At 40.1% G+C, this 18,965-nt stretch overlaps 1 protein-coding gene across 9 annotated transcripts in view; it reads left to right on the top strand.

Moving 5' to 3' along the window:
- MPDZ (multiple PDZ domain crumbs cell polarity complex component) overlaps window positions 1–18,702 on the top strand; it is a 162,550-nt gene extending 143,848 nt beyond the window's left edge. For 5 of the 9 annotated variants that reach the window (XM_049617511.1, XM_049617427.1, XM_049617260.1 and 2 more), the window contains 15 exons: window positions 223–315; window positions 400–474; window positions 1,207–1,378; window positions 4,027–4,172; window positions 5,118–5,201; window positions 5,372–5,565; window positions 7,833–7,980; window positions 8,842–8,928; window positions 9,768–9,858; window positions 10,761–10,804; window positions 11,904–12,026; window positions 13,245–13,349; window positions 13,921–14,033; window positions 15,267–15,390; window positions 17,249–18,702. In XM_049617511.1, coding sequence (XP_049473468.1) covers window positions 223–315; window positions 400–474; window positions 1,207–1,378; window positions 4,027–4,172; window positions 5,118–5,201; window positions 5,372–5,565; window positions 7,833–7,980; window positions 8,842–8,928; window positions 9,768–9,858; window positions 10,761–10,804; window positions 11,904–12,026; window positions 13,245–13,349; window positions 13,921–14,033; window positions 15,267–15,390; window positions 17,249–17,395 — 1,746 coding nt within the window. In that variant the 3' untranslated portion in view covers window positions 17,396–18,702. The remainder of the gene's footprint in view (window positions 1–222; window positions 316–399; window positions 475–1,206; window positions 1,379–4,026; window positions 4,173–5,117; window positions 5,202–5,371; window positions 5,566–7,832; window positions 7,981–8,841; window positions 8,929–9,767; window positions 9,859–10,760; window positions 10,805–11,903; window positions 12,027–13,244; window positions 13,350–13,920; window positions 14,034–15,266; window positions 15,391–17,248) is intronic. The other 4 variants (XM_049617664.1, XM_049617585.1, XM_049617828.1 and 1 more) reach the window with 1 other exon arrangement.
- Window positions 18,703–18,965: the final 263 nt, after the last annotated feature.

The raw sequence follows: 18,965 nt of genomic DNA, 5'->3' as shown, positions 1-18,965 counted from the left end.
AGGAATGAATACATTTGAATAGTTGATGGAAGAGAATTCCTTCCCATTAAAAAACTTGAAAGTTTGCTTAAGAAGAGATTTTTATTAATGAACTTTAGAATGGCTCTAATCAGTTTTCTAGCCCTTGGGTGGAAGATAATGTTTAGAAGTTACGGCCACATAGCTTTCCTTTGGATAAATTTAATCTGTTTCAAGTCTTCTAAGTTGTTCCTATTTCTCTAGGATCAAGGGGGTTTGGGCATTGCTATCAGTGAAGAAGATACGCTCAGCGGAGTCATCATAAAGAGTCTGACAGAGCACGGGGCGGCAGCCAAGGTGAGGCTTTCTCACGGTCATAAAGTGGTGGAGAAGGGAATTACTTCTATAAGATCGCCCCAAATCTTACATGTTTCCATTCAGGATGGACGGCTGAAAGTTGGAGATCAGATATTGGCTGTAGATGATGAAGTTGTTGTTGGCTATCCTGTTGAAAAGGTACTTTTCCAAAAGAAAGCAAATAACTCTGTGAACCCATCCGTGGGCATGGCCAGTGTTTGTGTGTGTCTGTGTGTATGTGATCATAGGGAATTGGGACCATGTAGCTATGTTAGACCGATGTCGTTAAGGAAGAAGAGAGATTATTTGGAAATCCTCTAATTTCTGTTTTCTGTTTTCCGATGGAATGATGTTAAGATATTTTCTCTTGCCTAGAAAGTCCAGTGTTCAGTGGATGTTTTTGGTAAATACAATTTCCATTTTCCTTTAGAAAAACTTGCATTTCTAAATAAATATCAACTTAGTGTTAAGATCAAAGGAATTTTTATGACTATTTGCTCCAATAAATATTCCCTATGTCTGTACTTACTAGTAGACTCACTTAGGCCTTTCATATATAAGTGCTAGAAAAAAAGCTATGTTTCTTGTGAGATTTGGTGTGCAAATGTTTTTGTTTCTACATTGGCCAGCAAGAAGCTTAAATCATTTTTTAAATTCAGTTTTAATAATTGTCTAAGGTTGGACCCTTTAACCCATACGTCTGTATTCTCACTTTCCCTTTGGCTTGATTCTTTGGTTGCATCGTTTTCCTTACTCTGAAACTACAACCATTCTTTCTTGACTCCTCAAGTTCTGACAAGGAAAGAGATTCCAACTATAATAGTGACTTACTGGTATGTCTACTAATTTGCTTTTGAATTTTGTTTCCCTGCCATACCGACACCCCGCCAGTTCATTAGCCTTTTGAAAACAGCAAAGACAACAGTGAAACTTACCATTCGTGCTGAGAATCCAGACTCCCAGGCTGTTGCTTCAGCAGCTGGTACAGCCAGTGGAGAAAAGAGCAGCTCCTTGTCTCCGATGCCCCCAGCTTCTGGCTCCCCGGAACCGGAGTCCATCCGAAGTAAGGGCTTGTGTGGTGCACTTAACCTCAGCAGCTGGTTCCTACTTGGGAGCCACCTGCCTGTATGTAACTCACTGTTTGAAAGGCCGTAGACAGGGAACACTTTGGTGACAAGATGGTATAAAGAGAGGAGCTCCTGAAGAAAGAGTGCTGGACTTCCAGGCAGGGAGTCTGTGGGCTGTACGCTAACCAGCCATACGGGCTCGGGAAACCCATCCAGCCACTCTGAGCCTCAGCTGCTTCCTCTCTAAAGCAAGGCAATGACACTCTTTGCTCTCCAAGGATCTTTTGCTGAAGGTACCTGTGATTCTGGGTGTTTGACTAATGAAGTAAACAACATTTGGAATATCCCCTTTTTATATTGAGCACATAATTCAACTTCTCTAAAGCCTTAGTGATCTAATCTGTAAAATGGATACAGTGGTATCTCTTTACCTGTGGAATCAACAATGCCTGGCATTACCAGAAACTCTTAAAAATGCTAGTTATTGCTATGGCAAGCATAATTGATTTGAGTTCTGTCATTTGGGTGTAATTGATCCTGTCAAAATAAATGAAGTGGTTGTATGTGGACTATGGAATGAGACTGGTGTGTGCCATTAAAATGCCAATGTGGCATATTGAGGCAAATCCTTCCTTTAAGTTGCTTTTTGACAACAGTTCACTAACTTTTAAGTAAGACAGTAAATTTCAAGCTTTGCAACATTGAAAAAAGTACTTAAACACATAGGCGTTTTCTTTTTTTTAATATTTTTTAATTTGTTTTTGAGAGAGAGAGAGAGAGAGCATGCAAGAGGGCATGGGGCAGAGAGAGAGGGAGACACAGAATCCAAAGCAGGCTCCAGGCTCTGCGCTGTCAGCACAGAGCCCGACGCGGGGCTTGAACCCACAAATCGCAAGATCATGACCTGAGCCAAAGTCGGACGCTTAACTGACTGAGCTACCCAGGCACCCCCACGTAGGCGTTTTCTGTGATGGGAGAAGAAATCTTTTGGCCTCCAGTCTGAAACATTAACTTCTTTTGACGGGTATTTAGGGAAACAGCAATTTTTAAAACATATGTAATATAGTTAGATAAAAAAAAAATCTTAAAGTAATACATATGTGATGAAGGTAATCCTTTATTTAGAAAGACTGGGTAATTCACTGAAATGTTAAAAGGTTTTACAAAAATTTTCTCATTTTTCAATTTTATGTCAATCTGTAAGTAGCACTGTCTATAAAAAATATGAAATGCTAAATGAAAATGTAACATAAAAGAAACATCTTACACCTACTCTTACCATTTCAGGAGCAAGAATTAGTGTGTTTCCGATTTCTAAAAAGAGTCTCTTGTCTTAAACTACTCATTGAGTATCTTAACTTTTTAATTTTTTTAATTTTATTTAAAAAAATTTGTTAACATTTATTTATTTTTTGAGGTACAGAGACAGAGCAAGAGTGGGGGAGAGGCAGAGAGAGGGAGTCACAGATTCCAAAGCAGGCTCCAGGCTCTGAGTTGTCACCACAGAGCCTGATGTGGGGCTCGAACTCACGAACCATGAGATTGTGACCTGAGCCAAAGTCAGATGCTTAACTGACTGAGCCACCCAGGCACCCCTCTTAACTTCTTCAAAACATCACATTTGCTGTATGCTCTTTGGGATATCATAAAACATATGATATGAAGACTATCATAAAACAAGGTGTGAAATTATATTCTCCTTGTTTTTTCCTGATCTGTTCTTATGTCTTCAGTCCTGAGCATATATGCACCAGGATTTAATATCTGAGTTTGTAAAACATCATGCGAGACACACAAAGAACGAAACTGCTTGTGGGGGTGGGGGTCTCCTGACGTTTTATAAACTCAGATAGTAAATCCTGGGGCATGTAGACACAGATCTGATTACATAAGAAGAGATGCTCTAGGAGACGAAGAAAAGGAAAACCAAAACAAAAGCATAAAAAGCCCTGAAATGCGGGCACCGTGATTAGAATTATTGATGTGCTTTGTGTTTTCTGGTCTTCTCAGAATGTGTTTTTAGTTTACTGCCACATATCACAGTTCTGAGTTTTACAAATCATAATTTCATGAGAAGGTTTTTTGGCTCTAGTGAAATGTTGATTATCAACATGACACTAGAGGTTCAGTTCAACTCTCTGTTCTTGGGCTTTTATGCATATTATCTCGAGCGATTTAGAAAATACACAATAGTGCAGAAAGTAACTTGGCACCCACCACCCTAATTAATGATGATGTAATCATTTTGTTTGATTTTTTTTTTTTTTTGACGTTTTTATTTTTTATTTTTGAGACAGAGCGTGAATGGGGGAGGGGCAGAGAGAGAGGGAGACACAGAATCAGAAGCAGGCTCCAGGCTCTGAGCCATCAGCCCAGAGCCCGATGCGGGGCTCGGACTCACAGACTGTGAGATCGTGACCTGAGCCGAAGTCGGACGCTCAACCGACTGAGCCACCCAGGAGCCCCTGATTTTTTTTTTTTTAAATATAACTAAAAGATTAAGATAAATTTGATGTTTTGCTGTCCCAAATCTTGGGCCCTTTTTCTTTTCCATCCCCCAAAGGCAACCAGTGTGGTGAGTTTGCTGTTTATACCATCTAATCAATTTGTATCTTACTTCATTTCATGTTTAATTTATTTTTAGGTACAAGCAGATCATCAACACCAGCAATCTTTGCTTCTGATCCTGCAACCTGCCCCATTATCCCAGGCTGTGAAACAACAATTGAGATTTCCAAAGGGCGAACAGGGCTGGGCCTGAGCATTGTTGGAGGGTCCGACACTCTGCTGGTGAGGACACTCAGATACACAGAGATTCTTCAGTTACTCAGGCAACCTCAGTGCACCTGAGAGATCACTGTCCGGGAGGTTTTTATCAGTTCTATTAAATGAAATATAAAGGCTTAGAAAAATGCATCGTTCACTGTTGTTTTCATTTGTAGAGCAAATACCAGAAATTTAGTACTGGGATTTGTATTTGAGGAAGTGAATACCGACTCACTAAGATAGTTACACTCGCGATCGTGACTTTCAGGTCAAAATAGGTCCATCAGTTTTCCAGTCTTTGCCGTATTTTAATTTCCTTTATTACTGATGGGATATGATTGGGTCAGTCCCATACTGAGGAGTTTGAAAAGTCGTGAACAACATTTTCTAAAGGTCAAAAATCTTCTAAAATCTAGTAATTGCGTTTGTGGATAGGAAAGATGATGTATATCTATCATTTTCATTTGCAGATAGGAAAGGTGATATCTATCTATTATACATACATATGTATGATTTATATGTTTCATAATTTTTTTTCTTTTTTTTTTAATGTTTATTTACTTTTGAGAGACAGAGTAAGAGCGGGGGAGGGGCAGGGAGAGAGGGAGACACAGAATTTGAAGCAGGCTCCAGGCTCTGGTCTGTCAGCCCAGAGCCTGACATGGGGCTCAAACCCACCAACTATGAGATCATGACCTGAGCCGAAGTTGGACACTTAACCAGCTGAGTCACCCAGGCGCCCCCATAATTTTTTTCTTTAAACCTCCCTATCATTGGAAAAAATAGATAAATATAAACTTCCTTGAAAATCGCATTACACGTTTCTTTGAAATTTGATATGACTCACTCTGGATCCAGTGAGTATAGAACCCTTAGCATTATCTTTGAAAGTACAGTGTGTTTTCCTTTTATTTTTGCTCATCAGTCCTAGGGAGAATGGGATAAAGCATATTTTGTTTGGGCCCTTAGGGTGCCATTATTATCCATGAAGTTTATGAAGAAGGAGCAGCATGTAAAGACGGGAGACTCTGGGCTGGAGATCAGATTTTAGAGGTACAGAATACCTTTATAATTAACAAAGAAAGAGCTATTCTGGGGAGGGTGGTCTCTGTTTCTTTCACTTCCTCTTTCCTCCTCCTCTCGTCTCCCCCTCATCAGCCCCCATTCTTGCTTTTTCTTTATTTGACTCACCCGGGTCCTCACAGTGTCCTGTGTCTGTCCAGGTGAATGGAATTGACTTGAGAAAGGCCACACATGATGAAGCAATAAATGTCCTGAGACAGACGCCACACAGAGTACGCCTGACGCTGTATAGAGATGAGGCCCCCTACAAGGAGGAGCATGTGTGTGATACCCTCACTATTGAGCTGCACAAGAAGCCGGGGAAAGGCCTGGGATTAAGTATTGTTGGGAAAAGGTATGACCGACGAGGGCAAACCCAGTGACCTTTCGGAAATGATTGAATGTCACTTCTTTTAAAGAGTATTAACAGTAGTAGACTCTCTCCCAGGCGCTGGTGTTCCGTAGGCAGCTGCTATCAGCCCATTCAGTAACGGAGCACCAAACGACCTCACTTTTGAACTTTTTAAGTTAGTACTTTGGGGGATTTTGAAGGTACTAGACAAAAAGACATTTGGTATTTCTTGAGTACCTGCTGTGTGCCAGGGAAGACATTAGGTTCTGGGGAACAAAGTTAAATAAGATATGGTTCCTGGTCTCAAAAAACTCACAGTTTGGTAAATGAGAGTTAAATATGTTCCTGCAAAGAAGGATTCCATTGATGAGTGACCAAACCATATGGTGGGGGAGCTGTGGCAGCATAAAGGGACAAATGACTCTATTTGAGGAAGCAGATTAGAGAAACTGCTCAGAAAAGAGGTGCCGGAGCTGAGGCTGAAAGTGATAAGTGATAGTCTGTGTGCAGGGAGTGGAGGATATTCTAGGGAGGACTGGCTTGAGCAGAAGCTTGCCATCAGAAGGGAACAGAAAGTAAGAGGCCAGGTGGTAAATTGGTGAATTCAGTACCTAATTTATTTAAATATTTATAGATAAGTATCAACCAATTCATAATCCAGTAAATTCCAACACCTTTATGCTAAAGATAGCAAAGCCAGAGGATCAGATGGGGAAATGGTGCATTTGAGGTTCTGACCTTGACAAGAAGTTACGTGACTGCACTTTCACTGCACATTTCTACTTACGGTTATGTTTTATGTCAGCAAGAAAATGCTGGTAGTTTTGTAGTTTTATGAATGGAAGGCAGGTTGGAATAAGATTAGTATTAGTTCATTTTGCATAAATCCATCTTGCACGAAAGTTAGATTGTAAGAATAATCCATTTAAAATAAAAGACATCACAGGAGTGATACTTAAACAAATGGTTTCAGTTTAAGGTACACATTCACTATTTATTTTCTTTTTTTATGTTTCTATTTTATTTTTGAGAGAGAGACAGGGTGCGAGTAGGGGAGGGGCAGAGAGAGAGGGAGACACAGACTCCGAAGCAGGCTCCAGGCTCTGAGCTGGCAGCACAGAGCCTGACGTGGGGCTCGAACTCACGAACTATGAGACCGTGACCTGAGCGGAAGTCGGCTGCTTAAACGACTGAGCCGCCAGGTGCCCCAGCAGCCAGTTATTTTATAGAACACTCGGCTGTTTGGATCTGCCGGTTTGCCTGCGGTTGCTCATGTGAGGGTAGGTCAGTCATCCTTGGCAGGAATATCACAGACGCGGAGCGTTGCCCCTCTCACGGCATCCCACCAGGGGGCTCATGATGTCTTTCTGCGCTGGGGATGTTGATTTTGATCTCTTGGCTAAGGTGCTATGTTCCAGGCCTCTCCACTAGTAAGTTCTCCTTTCCCTTTATCATCAGTAAATATTCTTTGTGGAGCTGTTTTGAGACTTTAGGATTATCTGGTTTTTCATCCTGCTTTTGCCCATGAGTTTCATTGTCCATGAATGTTTTCTTGCCTGAATTAATTATTCCTATGATGTTTGCCAAAAGGTGATTCTTTTTTAATTTTTTTTTTAATCTTTATTTATTTTTGAGAGAGACAGCGTGTGAGCAGGGGAGGGGCAGAGAGAGAGGGAGACACAATCCAAAGCAGGCTCCAGGCTCTGAGCTGTCAGCACAGAACCCGACGCTGGGCTTGAACTCACAGACTGTGAGATCATGACCTGAGCCAAAGTCGGCCACTTAACCAACTGAGCCATCCAGGTGCCCCGCTATTTATTTTCAATAATGTTAATGATGTTGATGATAATACCAACATATTTATGCTGCCACAGCTCAATATTCATTCAGGGCTTCATTATGATGTAGAAAGAGCAATAGACTTAGCACCCAAGAACTAACTCCTAAGTCCCATTCTTGCTAGTTAGTAACTGTGACCCATAAAATGAGAAAATAATAGTAGCCACTTCACCTCACACTATATAATTGTTGAAGAATAAATATGCTTATGAAACATACGTTTAATCCACGAAATACTATAAGACATAAGCTATTATTATCATAGAAAATAATTCTAATAATGTTGCCCCTGTGTTGCTGAAAACAAACTTTTAAAGTCATCAAACTAAAAGTCAAGTTTTTAGTTAAAAAATGTTCTCTTTTCAAAAAGTAAGCAGTACATTCCAGTGGCAGAAAAACAGTCATGTTCAAATTCAAAATTATGTTTGCAGAAGTGATAGTGGAGTATTTGTATCCGACATTGTCAAAGGAGGGATTGCAGACGCTGACGGGAGACTGGTGCAGGGGGACCAGATTTTAACGGTGAATGGAGAAGATGTCCGTGATGCCACCCAGGAAGCTGTGGCTGCTTTGCTGAAGGTAAACCTCAGAGGCCAACAGTGAGTATGCGGGGCATGGGGGAAGGAGGGCGAACTAATTGGGCTACCACGGTCAAATAAGCACTGAATTCTCTTTATTTAAAATGTTGTCTCAAATGAGACACATTCTTAGTGGCAATTTCTGAACAATCTGTAATAGTGCTTTATTATATAATGTCTTTTCTGTTATTAAATGTCACAGAAAAGCCTTGTCAAGGTTGACCATCCATTAAGGTCACATAGCTAGTGAATCACAGTAGGATTTAAACCAGTGCGTCTACCTCCAGAAGCCCAGAATCTCAGACACCTCATTGTGCTTTCACATTAGACTACATGGTGTCTTTTGCACGCCTATGATTTATTTGGCAAAGGTCACAGGGAAGTTGTCTTCATTCTTATTTTGTGTTTATAGCAGTGTGGCTTATTTCAGTGTTGTGTCATAGGTCTGTTCAGGTCCAGTGTGGCAGTAAAGAGTTTGCCCAGTTATCGATTAAGGACACGGTTGTTCTGTTGTTTCTGTTTTGTTTGTTAAGCCCTGGTTAGTTAGTACACTTGGCCTATCTGAACCAGTAGGTTTCCTGCGTTGATGGCTTGATTCTCCGTTTCTCTCTTCCTCGGCAGAAACAGTCTCCATGTAAATCATGAGGTCGTGAGGCAGACACTGGGTGTTGCTGCTGCTTGCTGTTACTAGTTTTATGTTTTAGGAAAGTCTCTTTCCACAAAGCATTGGAGGCATCCTTGACTGTGGAAACCCCACAACGAGGGTGCCTTTCAAAAACCTAGTCTTAAAGAATATTATGTACTGCTGACGATAAATGGAGCGTTTTAATTGAACTTTTTCATAAAACAACCACTCCCCTAGTGTTCCCTGGGCACGGTAACCTTGGAAGTCGGAAGAATCAAAGCAGGTCCATTCCATTCGGAGAGGAGGCCTTCTCAAAGCAGCCAGGTGGGTAGCTGTGGGATTCATCAGGGTGATGTGGTCTGCATGCCAAAAGGGACTTGGCGATGGCCCCGAAGGTGGGGCTGCCCAGGGGGGGCATACCCAGGCCTGGCCCTCTGGCCCCAGGAGTGAGGTGGGGAGTCTGAGGGAGGGGCACCTGCTGAGAGGGACAGGTAAACAAGGTGTGGCTCTTGAGTAGTTTGTAAGTCATTCTAAGGAACTTGATGTCAACAATTCTGCTTTTCTCTTCCCATAATTACATATGTTAACCAATTAGTGGATGTAAAGCCTACCAAGATGACACATTTTTAAAGTATATAACAAACATTTATCAATATTCAGCGGAAAAACTCCCATTTAAGTTGAACAAACCACATTTGTTCATGACTCTCCTCAGTTGTCTTCTGATGACAGAAGCCCACTTTCATCACCGGTCCAGAAAGGCCCCTTCTTCACCTCCTCAGGACTACCATTCATCTCCAATTGACTGGCCCTGATTTTACAGTTTGCACAAGCCCCAGTCTATGTACAACATCCGTTTCCACCTAGAGAGGGTTCGCTTGAATGAGATTATGAAAATCCACTAAAATTTTAGTTGGGTTGGAATCTGCCTCATCTATTCTTTTAGCTTTCGTTTTTTATGCCACTAGGAAAATTCTTCTGTAATATGGAAAAAAATTAAGAGAAACTATTTAAAGTGCCCTTCTAATTATCAAATGCCACTGTTGTTTAAAAGGTATTTCTCTCTAGATGCATTAAAAAAGAATTGAATTCCGAAATAAGTGGTATTTATGCAGTATAATTACTTCCAAAACTTTCTAGAATAATTATTGTGTATTTCGTAGATGAGTGAAGGCAGCCTGTCATCATTCACTTTTCCACTTTCTGGATCCAGTACATCGGAGTCACTGGAAAGTAGTTTGAAGAAGAATGCATGTGAGATCGGTTTGATACTTTAAACACGAGTTACTGGTTTGAATTTTGGTAACCAACGCTGTTGGTTTTTTCCCCTGTCTCGATTTACCTTTGAGCTCTCTTTCCCTAAATCATTCTGTGCACTAATACAGGTGCCAAGGTGTGCATCGACAAAAAATCTGAACAACGTGAAGCTGTGCCTTTGTTCTTTGGCAGCTTTTCCATTTGTTGTTTTTTTCTATGAGTTATGCTAAACATTAGAATCAGGATTCTGTAATTTTTTTCTTACTAAGAAGACTGGTGCATTTGATTTTCATTTCCTTTTTCTGTTTAACACCAATAATTCAGAAGATACCATTAAGTGAAGCCTTCTTTTCCATGAAGACCGCAAAATTTTGATTGAGAAAATTAGTATGATCCTCCTGTGTTTTAATTACATGAAACCATGATGCAGAGGGTTTTTTGGCTTGGAGCATTGGTTGAAAGTTGTTCAAATTGAAGAACTAACCATATGGCAGTCTCTGTTTGCAATGTGACTAATATTCTAGAAATTTAGCCACTTAGGTCCATGAATTCCTTTTAATGTATCCATGACTTTATTTTTCTCAGCTGTGCACATGTGTCTTTCTGTCCAAAGCTTATTCTGTCCTTGACTCATTCAAGGTGGATTATGCAGTTATATAATCAATGATTAAAATAAGAAAGAAGAAATGGGATGGTGTGCATATTTTTCCAACTGGAAAAATAAAGAGTCCCTATGTGAGATGGATTAAGTCATGTGTACTGGCAACTTTGAATACCCCCCTTTCAAAAAAAAAAAAAAATAGTGTGTCTCATTTAGTCGCATCCAGCTTCAGGCATTGACTAAAATTTAGTTGAACATAAAATAATTTAATAACCCTATTCTTTTTTCACCTTTACAGTGGCATCTGAAATACAGGGATTAAGGACAGTTGAAATAAAAAAGGTAATGGGGTGCCTGGGTGACTCAGTCTGTTAAGTGTCTGAATTCTGCTCAGGTCATGATCTTGCAGTTCATGGGTTCAAGTCCTGCATCGGGCTCTGTGCCAACAGCTTGGAGCCTGGAGCCTGCTTTGGATTCTGTGTCTCCCTCTCTCTCTGCCCCTCCGTCACTCACGCTCTGTCTCTGTCTCTCAAAAAAATACATAAACATTAAAAAAATTTTTTTAAAGAAATGAAAAGGGTAACTTGGGGAAGAGAAAACAATATAAATTCTGTTGAAACTTCAGAGGCATCTGCATATATATTTTCCTATTAGCAGTCTTACTATTTTACCATGCCATCTGAAAAATTATGTCCGAAATACAGTGGAAAGTAGCACAATTCAGTCTTCACTGAATTTCCTGGTCACAGGACCTTGTTTGAAAATCTTTGTTGGCATATCCTGTATTACCCAAACTGGCATCCACTGAATCCCACACAAATGATCACTCCATCTCTCGCTTCTCATAAGTGAGCCTTGGCTTTCAACAGCTATTTCTTATTCTCATGAAACAGATTTCCCTGACCGCCATCCACAGAGAGAACATAAAACCAGCTACAATTTCTTGAGCCTTTTCTATATGCTGAAAATTCTCATAGACACATCATGCTGTCACCATCTCATTTAATATTTTCTGCAGCCCTTTCTGAGGGGTGCTCTAATCTCCATTTCATCGGTGATGGCCTAGTTACTCATTAAGAGGGCTGAACTTCATCAGGGCCCAATATTTGTAAGTGTGGGTACCTGGCTTTGAATGCAGACCTTTCTGATTCCAAAACTGGGGTCCTTCAGTTCACCAGTTTACCTGCTTGCTTTCCGTCACCCCATAATGATATGATTTTCATTTAATGTGTTTTAATTTCTTTCATTTCCTGCAAGGATGCTCATTTTCCTAAGTCATGCTAAGGACCCGTGTCACATGAAATAATGCAGCTTTCTTGAGCTTCATTTTCCTCACACCTCAAAGACCTAAGTGAACTGGATGATATTGTGCCAAAGAAACCAAACATCAATTTAAAATACCACATTGACCAAAAAAATATTTTAATCTCTTCCATGGCAGGGGCCTGCTGACTCCCTGGGAATCAGCATTGCTGGAGGAGTGGGCAGCCCTCTTGGTGATGTTCCCATATTTATTGCAATGATGCACCCAAATGGAGTGGCAGCTCAGACCCAAAAACTCAGAGTAAGTTCTACTAATTACCCTGGCGGCCCTCACAGAGCTGGCAGAAGTTTTTATAAACCCTTTGAGTCCTCCCAGCTGTGGCAGGCAGTTTTAAATGTCTGATTCTGCTTTTAAATCCGCTAGTCCAGCCACAGGAGGGCTTGCTTGGAGTAAAAGGTGAAGAGAAGTAAGAGAGGAGAATTTCCCGCTGTATGCAAATTGACAAGTAAATGAGCTGGGAAGATTTACCGTCGTTTTTTACTTGTTTGAAGGTCTGTGAAAGAAGTTAAAAGAAAACAAAGTGTTTTCAGAATACCAGTATGAAGTGAAGTTTTTCCTTACACGTGTCACTGGCTCAAATGCCAATTTAACTTTATTAAATTGAAAACTATCACGTAGGTTGTGGTTGATCTTCAGTTTTGCAGAAGTTTACTATAAATGTGACCTACGTTGTAAAACCGTACAAAACTTGCTTCAAAGTTGAGGGATTATGCTAGCATAGAACACTGTGATGAAATTTACACTAAATGTCCAGCCCGAAAATTACGTGGATATTCCAGTAAAATCTGTGTGGCCTCGTGTCAGAAAGGGTCTCAAGACATAGCCACGTCTTAGTTTAAATAGTCTCTAAACTAGAAACGATGGAGTCTATTTTGATAACTACATTTGTGACTGACACTTAAAAATTGATGGTTGCACCCAGTGGAAAACTTTGCTGTGCAGGGCCGGAAGTGAATACTTTTGTCTTCGCGGGACAGGTGGTCTCTGTTGCAGCCACTCATCTCTGCCCTGTGCAGACAACTGAGTAAGCATGTTCCACCCAGACTTTGTCCACCACAACAAGCAGTGGGCCACACTTGGCCCACGGGCCATTGTTTGCCAACTCCCGACTTAGAGACACAGCTAATGTGTAAATAATAATGTCCAAAGAAATTTTTTTAATTGATAGCAGATATTTTATTCTATAATAGGAAGCAGTGCCTCCTGAGGAGAAATGAAGGCAAGGGATGAGTGATTTTCCCCCTTGCCCCAGAGACTTCTAGAACTCAGTCATCATGTACAGCTTCTTTTTATCATCACTCCTTCTTGAAATGATCGGGTTTCCTTGATTGTGTTTCAGTTGCTGGGAGCACTGTGTGTGTGATGTTCAAGGCAGAGAAGGAAATGACTGTTTAGGTCTCAGGGTCCCACTCTCCATGGCTGCCTTCGCAGATGTCTATTTTCTTTTCTCCCTTGCAGGTTGGGGACAGGATCGTCACTATCTGTGGCACATCCACTGAGGGGATGACTCATACCCAAGCAGTTAACTTACTGAAAAATGCCTCTGGCTCCATTGAGATGCAGGTAAGAGTTGGCATCCCGACCACTCTTCGCAGTGTGGTTAGCTTGACACATGAGCTTTCACAGTAAGGCGGTAAAACTGCTTAAATCTCCTGATGCTATTGTATTTAATATTTCCCTTGAACACAGATGATTACATCAAGTGTTCCAAGAAAGCATGTAAGAAACATTTTATCCTGATGCGTTTATTGCTTCATATTTTATATCTAAAGGGATATATGCAAGGCCTTAGTGGTAAACAGTTAATTGCTAGAATTTTAAGTGGTGTGAGTGGCTTTGTAGTCTGAAGATCTTTAAAAAATAACTGCATATGAGACCACCTTTGGAAAACATCAAAAAAAAAAAAAAAAACTTTGTAGAATTGAATTACTAAAGTATTTTTACTGTCAGCTGAAGAGGCCTCTGGACCTTGTGGAATTTCTTTCTTTTCGGTTGAATATGAAGTTAACAGAAATGATTAAGTGGACATTAAAGTACACATTTTAATCCAAAAGTTATTTTTGAAGAAAAATCACTGATGTGGCCCTGGCCACCTGAACGTGTGTTTCTGTCTCTCTCTTTCTCCCGTGTACAGGTAGTTGCTGGAGGAGACGTGAGTGTGGTCACGAGTCACCAGCAGGAGCCTGCTGGTTCCAGTATCCCTTTCACCGGGCTCACGTCAAGCGGTATATTTCAGGATGATTTAGGGTGAGCTCATGTTATGGTTTCTATGTCCCTACCACTCACCTCAAGGTGAAAAAATAGGAGATGAGTTTTTTAAATTGTCAGGTAATTATGGCATGGATTCAGTTTATCAAGCATAGGTACATAGCATGCCACTGCCCTGAGTTTTCTTTTGGGGGAGGGTGCATTTTATTCTTGATGTCACTACCCTGTGTGATATGGAACCGATCAAAGCTATCCCTTTTAAATTCCACTATTGCCAACTCATTTAATAAATGATCATTTTGATGAAAAAATTCACAGTTCCGGGGCTCCAGAACTGGGTGGCTCAGTCATTTGAGCGTCTGACTTCAGCTCGATTCATGATCTCGTGGTTCATGGGTTTGAACCCCACGTAGGGCTCTGTGCTGACAGCTCGGAGCCTGGAGCCTGCTTCAGATTCTGTGTCTCCCTCTCTCTCTGCCCCTTGCCTGCTCACGCTCTATCTCTGTCTCTCAAAAATAAATAAACTTAAAAAAATTTCACACTTCCCCCAACAAGTAGTCCAAAAGAATTAGAACATAAAGAGAGGGGAAGAAGGGTGCCTGGGTGGCTCAGTCAGCTGAGTGTCTGACCTCAGCTCAGTTCATGATCTCACAGTTCGTGAGTTTGAGCCCCGCATTGGGCTCTGTGCAGACCACTCAGAGCCTGGAGCCTGCTTCGGATTCTGTGCCTTTCTCTCCTTCTGTCCCTCCCTTGCTTGCGCTCTGTCTCTGTCTCATAAATAAATAAACATTAAAGACAAAAATTTAAAAAAAAAAAAAAAAAGCAAGAGAGAGGGGGAGAGAGGAACATCTTAAAGTCTTTTAAATAATTTGATGCAGCCTCTACATTGTTAGAAATCGATTTTTTTCTCTGAGCTTGGGAATACTGATGTTTATGCCTTTTCCATGATAGCCATCTTCCTTTAAATAAATGGGAAAAAGAATGTGCATGCATGCAGGGGGATTGGATCATGTCATGAACATGTTAGTGTAAGGGAACTTTAGATGAGTAATAGAATTAGGGTGTGTTAAGTAGGATTTTGGCAGATTATGTAAATTTAAAATACTGAGACCGGCATGCACTGACAGTTTAAGCATCCCCAAAATACCCGCAATATACTCGTCAGTAGCACAGAGAATTTTCCTGGTTCTAGGTGGATGTCAGATAATCCATAACTTACAGATTTGATTTTGAAAATCAGAAAACCCTTTTTTTTCCTTCCATTTGCTGTAGGCCTCCTCAGTGTAAATCTATTACACTAGACCGAGGACCAGATGGCTTAGGCTTCAGTATAGTAGGAGGATATGGCAGCCCTCATGGAGACTTACCCATTTATGTTAAAACAGTGTTTGCGAAGGTAAGCTTGCGAATGTCAACCTCCCCCTTCCCCCCTAAACATTCATTAATAGTGGTCAGCAGCTGGCTTATTAGTTTATGGCCTGAGGTAACGCCAAATGGTTAACAGTTGATCATTTTCTTTTGGAACTCCCTTCAGGAACAGGTCATTAAATATTTTTGTCCAATTTGAGGCTTAGTTATGTTTAAAGGAAAAGAGGCTCAAATTGAAATTCCATGGGAACTCTTGACAACATGCAATAAAAATATTAATGAACTTTAGTTAGACAGTAAGACCTGATTTTTTTGTCCTTTGAAAACAGGTCGCCTATGATTGAATGTCTTTTGAAAATGGGACATTTTAAATATGTATGCTGTAGAGGGCTGGCATTTATCTTTCTTTGCATTTTTTTTGTTGTGAAATACTAAATAGACACAGGAAAGTACATAAAATAGCTACACAGATTCACTAATATCTAACAGGGCATTTATTCTGTAGTTTAATTTTATTGAATAAAATAGAAAGATAACAACTAAAAAAATTGCAGAGTATCCAGAAGCTATATCACCTACAGTAAATCAGCTATTTGTAGCCCGGGGATTCGATTTCGTAAAAAAATTTATATAGTTGTATATACAGTGAGTGTTCTAATTTAAAGATGTTGAGAATAAGTTTATCACAACATTGGTGCTGTTTAACATAATCCAAACCCACATAATTATTATTAATTCGTTCTTGAGACATTTTCTTCAGGAGCTACAAAATTGGACATAATTTCCTATGGAGAAAATCTGGAATCTCAGGATTTTACAGTACAAAGGAACAGTCCTTATGGGCAACCTATTGAACAGTTTGATGCTGCTTTAGGTTAGCGCTATAGTCCTTTAAAGTGCCTACATGTGGAGGTTTTATTCCATTATTTTGAAAAAGAATTATTATTTTTAACCAATTTAAAGCGCTGTATCTACAGCAACCTAGTTATAGGCTTAATTTACGAGATTTTTTTTAAAAGCCATTGGTATGTCCAAAAATACAAACAGCATTTGTCAGTGAATAGAAGACTCATGCAGTCCTTTTCCTCAGCCTGGGAACAATTTATTTAAGGCATGCTAGTTAGAACATATTTTAAGAATTTCATCATTATGGATTCCTCATTAACTTTTCCATATTTTTAATCTTATATTTAATTGCATAATTGCCTACTGTAAGCATGCCTTAAGATGGGATTCTTTTTCAAACGGCAGTGTCTGTGTTTCATCTTAATCATTTAAGGCCCAGAAGAAATGCGAAGACTGCACATACCCTCAGGAAGTAAAGAACCAGCAGCTTGAGCTGCCTATTCAAAGCCCCAGAAAGAATTACATTTAGAATTAGTAGGACTTGCATCCTGCCTAGTCCTTGTCAACATGCATACGGGCTTTCTGCTCCTGTAGACCTTTGGGCTCCGTGGCCTGATGCCCTTGTCCTGTAAAGCTGCTTTTGTTCGTATCTCATCCTTTGTCGTCTTCTGTAGGCCTTCTTGACAGGATGAAAAATCCTGGATTCTATGAAATCATTGCTGCCAGGCAGATTCCCAAATATTCTTTATTAATTTGATTTCCCACCAACTGCTGTGCTGAACAGCCAAAAACCATCCAACTAATCTGTTGACTGCTAAATTCTCTCTAAAATTGGAATCTCAGTGTTAAAACCATGCAGGAGCAAGACCTCCTTTGTGTATGTTCATCATTGCTTAATGGCTGTGCAGCGCCCATGGAGCTTCGAGAGCAATGTGTGTGTACATGCAGAGCAATTTACATTCTTGTTTAGATCTTTTTCTGTCGTGTAGCTGCGAGGCAGCATTTTTTGAGAAGCAAACAAGTCTGCTTTATAATTGCAGGGAGCAGCGTCGGAAGATGGGCGTCTCAAAAGGGGTGATCAGATCATTGCTGTCAATGGCCAGAGTCTGGAAGGGGTGACCCATGAAGAAGCTGTTGCCATCCTTAAGCGGACAAAAGGAACTGTCACCTTGATGGTTCTCTCCTGACTGTACTGCAGAGTTGAGCCAACTCAACCAACCCCTCGCTCACCTCCCACACCGTGGAGAGAATGGGTCTTGTGGACACCTTTCCCCGTGCGGTCTTCAGCAGGCTCTTCAAAACTCTGGGTGGGGGAAGTACCATCTAAATTTGTTTTTCTCGTGTGGAAATGATTCTCTTACCACCTAGTGTCATTTTGCCTTTCTCCTTGGATCTTGTGAACGTACACTTAAAGAGAAGGACTGTGTGCATAGGTAAATCCAGCCTTTCTTTGTAAAGATGTCTGACGACTTGTCATCACATGTGCAGAAAATGCGATACGCTGAACTGGTTAGTAGAGAAAAAAATAGTCTAAAGCTAACCTAAGAGAAATGGCTTTAATAAATTAGGGTAAGAATGAAAATATAAAATAAAGAAGAAATCTCAAGTGTCATAAAAAATGCGTCATTTTGTCAGTCCAACTCCTCTCCCCATTGCTAAATAAAAAAGGAAATTAAACAGTTTTTCCATTGAAAAATCTTTAAAAATACTCTCAGTAGTTACAATATTGAATATTATAGAAAAATGGCATCTCCTCACCTTTAAAATACACATATACATTTTATCCTAAAATGGGTTTCTAAGGTTGAGTAAATAGCAGTTAAATGAAGCAGTATCCCTAAGTTTGTAAAGAAAATGTTTGATGCAAATCTTGATGTTCATTTTTATTTTTGACCTGTGATAAAATATTTTCATGTTTCTGTAAGTACAGTGGTGATGCCACCCACTATTGACTGTAGTTTCTCTAGAACGCGGCCAAGCTGACCACGGAGGAACGTAGACGTCTCTCAGAATCTTTAATGCTGGTTTTAACCGATGCAACACTAAAAATGTGTTAGCGCGCTGTGCAATTGGTTTTCAATTACTATTAATCTTAATGACAGAGAAAAAAGCAATGTGTTAGTAATTATTTTGGTTGTGTGCCATTAGTAAATTGATAGAAAAATTAAGGGGATTAACATAACTTCATTTCGTTGCCTTATATTAACATCTTATAATACAATAGTTTAAGACTAAGGGAAACAGATGGAGCTGTTTATTGAGACAACTGGTGAGGAATTATCATGTGTTCATTCCCATTTTAGAGCGTGAAACTCCTACATTAGAATATATGAAGTCACTTTAAATATTATCTATATTTGTAACAGAAGTAGTGTACAGATATTTTATTACAGCACTTTTGTGTAAATGCAGAATTGGAGTGAATAAATAAGAAGTTTCATGGTGCACGAAGAAAGAAACAGGCGTAGTTTTTGTCTGTTCTTTTTACTGGGAAAAAGCTTATTATATTGTTCAAGATTTACAATTTAAAATTGGTTTTTATCCTGTCTAACTGAACATATGGTGTCCATAGTTACAATCAGAGGAAGTTTGGACAACGACAACATCATTATGAAAAGCCCCATGTTTTTTACATCCAGAATTTTTACTAATACTGCAGATCCATAGACTCCTCCCGGAGCGGTGGAAGACAGACAGCATGGTGGAAAGAGACGTGTCCTGCCTCTGTATTTTTTCTGAGGTGCTGTATTAATGTGG

Source organism: Panthera uncia, chromosome D4 (assembly GCF_023721935.1).
Source record: "Panthera uncia isolate 11264 chromosome D4, Puncia_PCG_1.0, whole genome shotgun sequence".
In the NCBI taxonomy this organism is placed as follows: Eukaryota; Metazoa; Chordata; class Mammalia; order Carnivora; family Felidae; genus Panthera; species Panthera uncia.
Note: the sequence above shows the minus strand (reverse complement) of the source record. Positions and strands in the feature narration are given on the sequence as shown.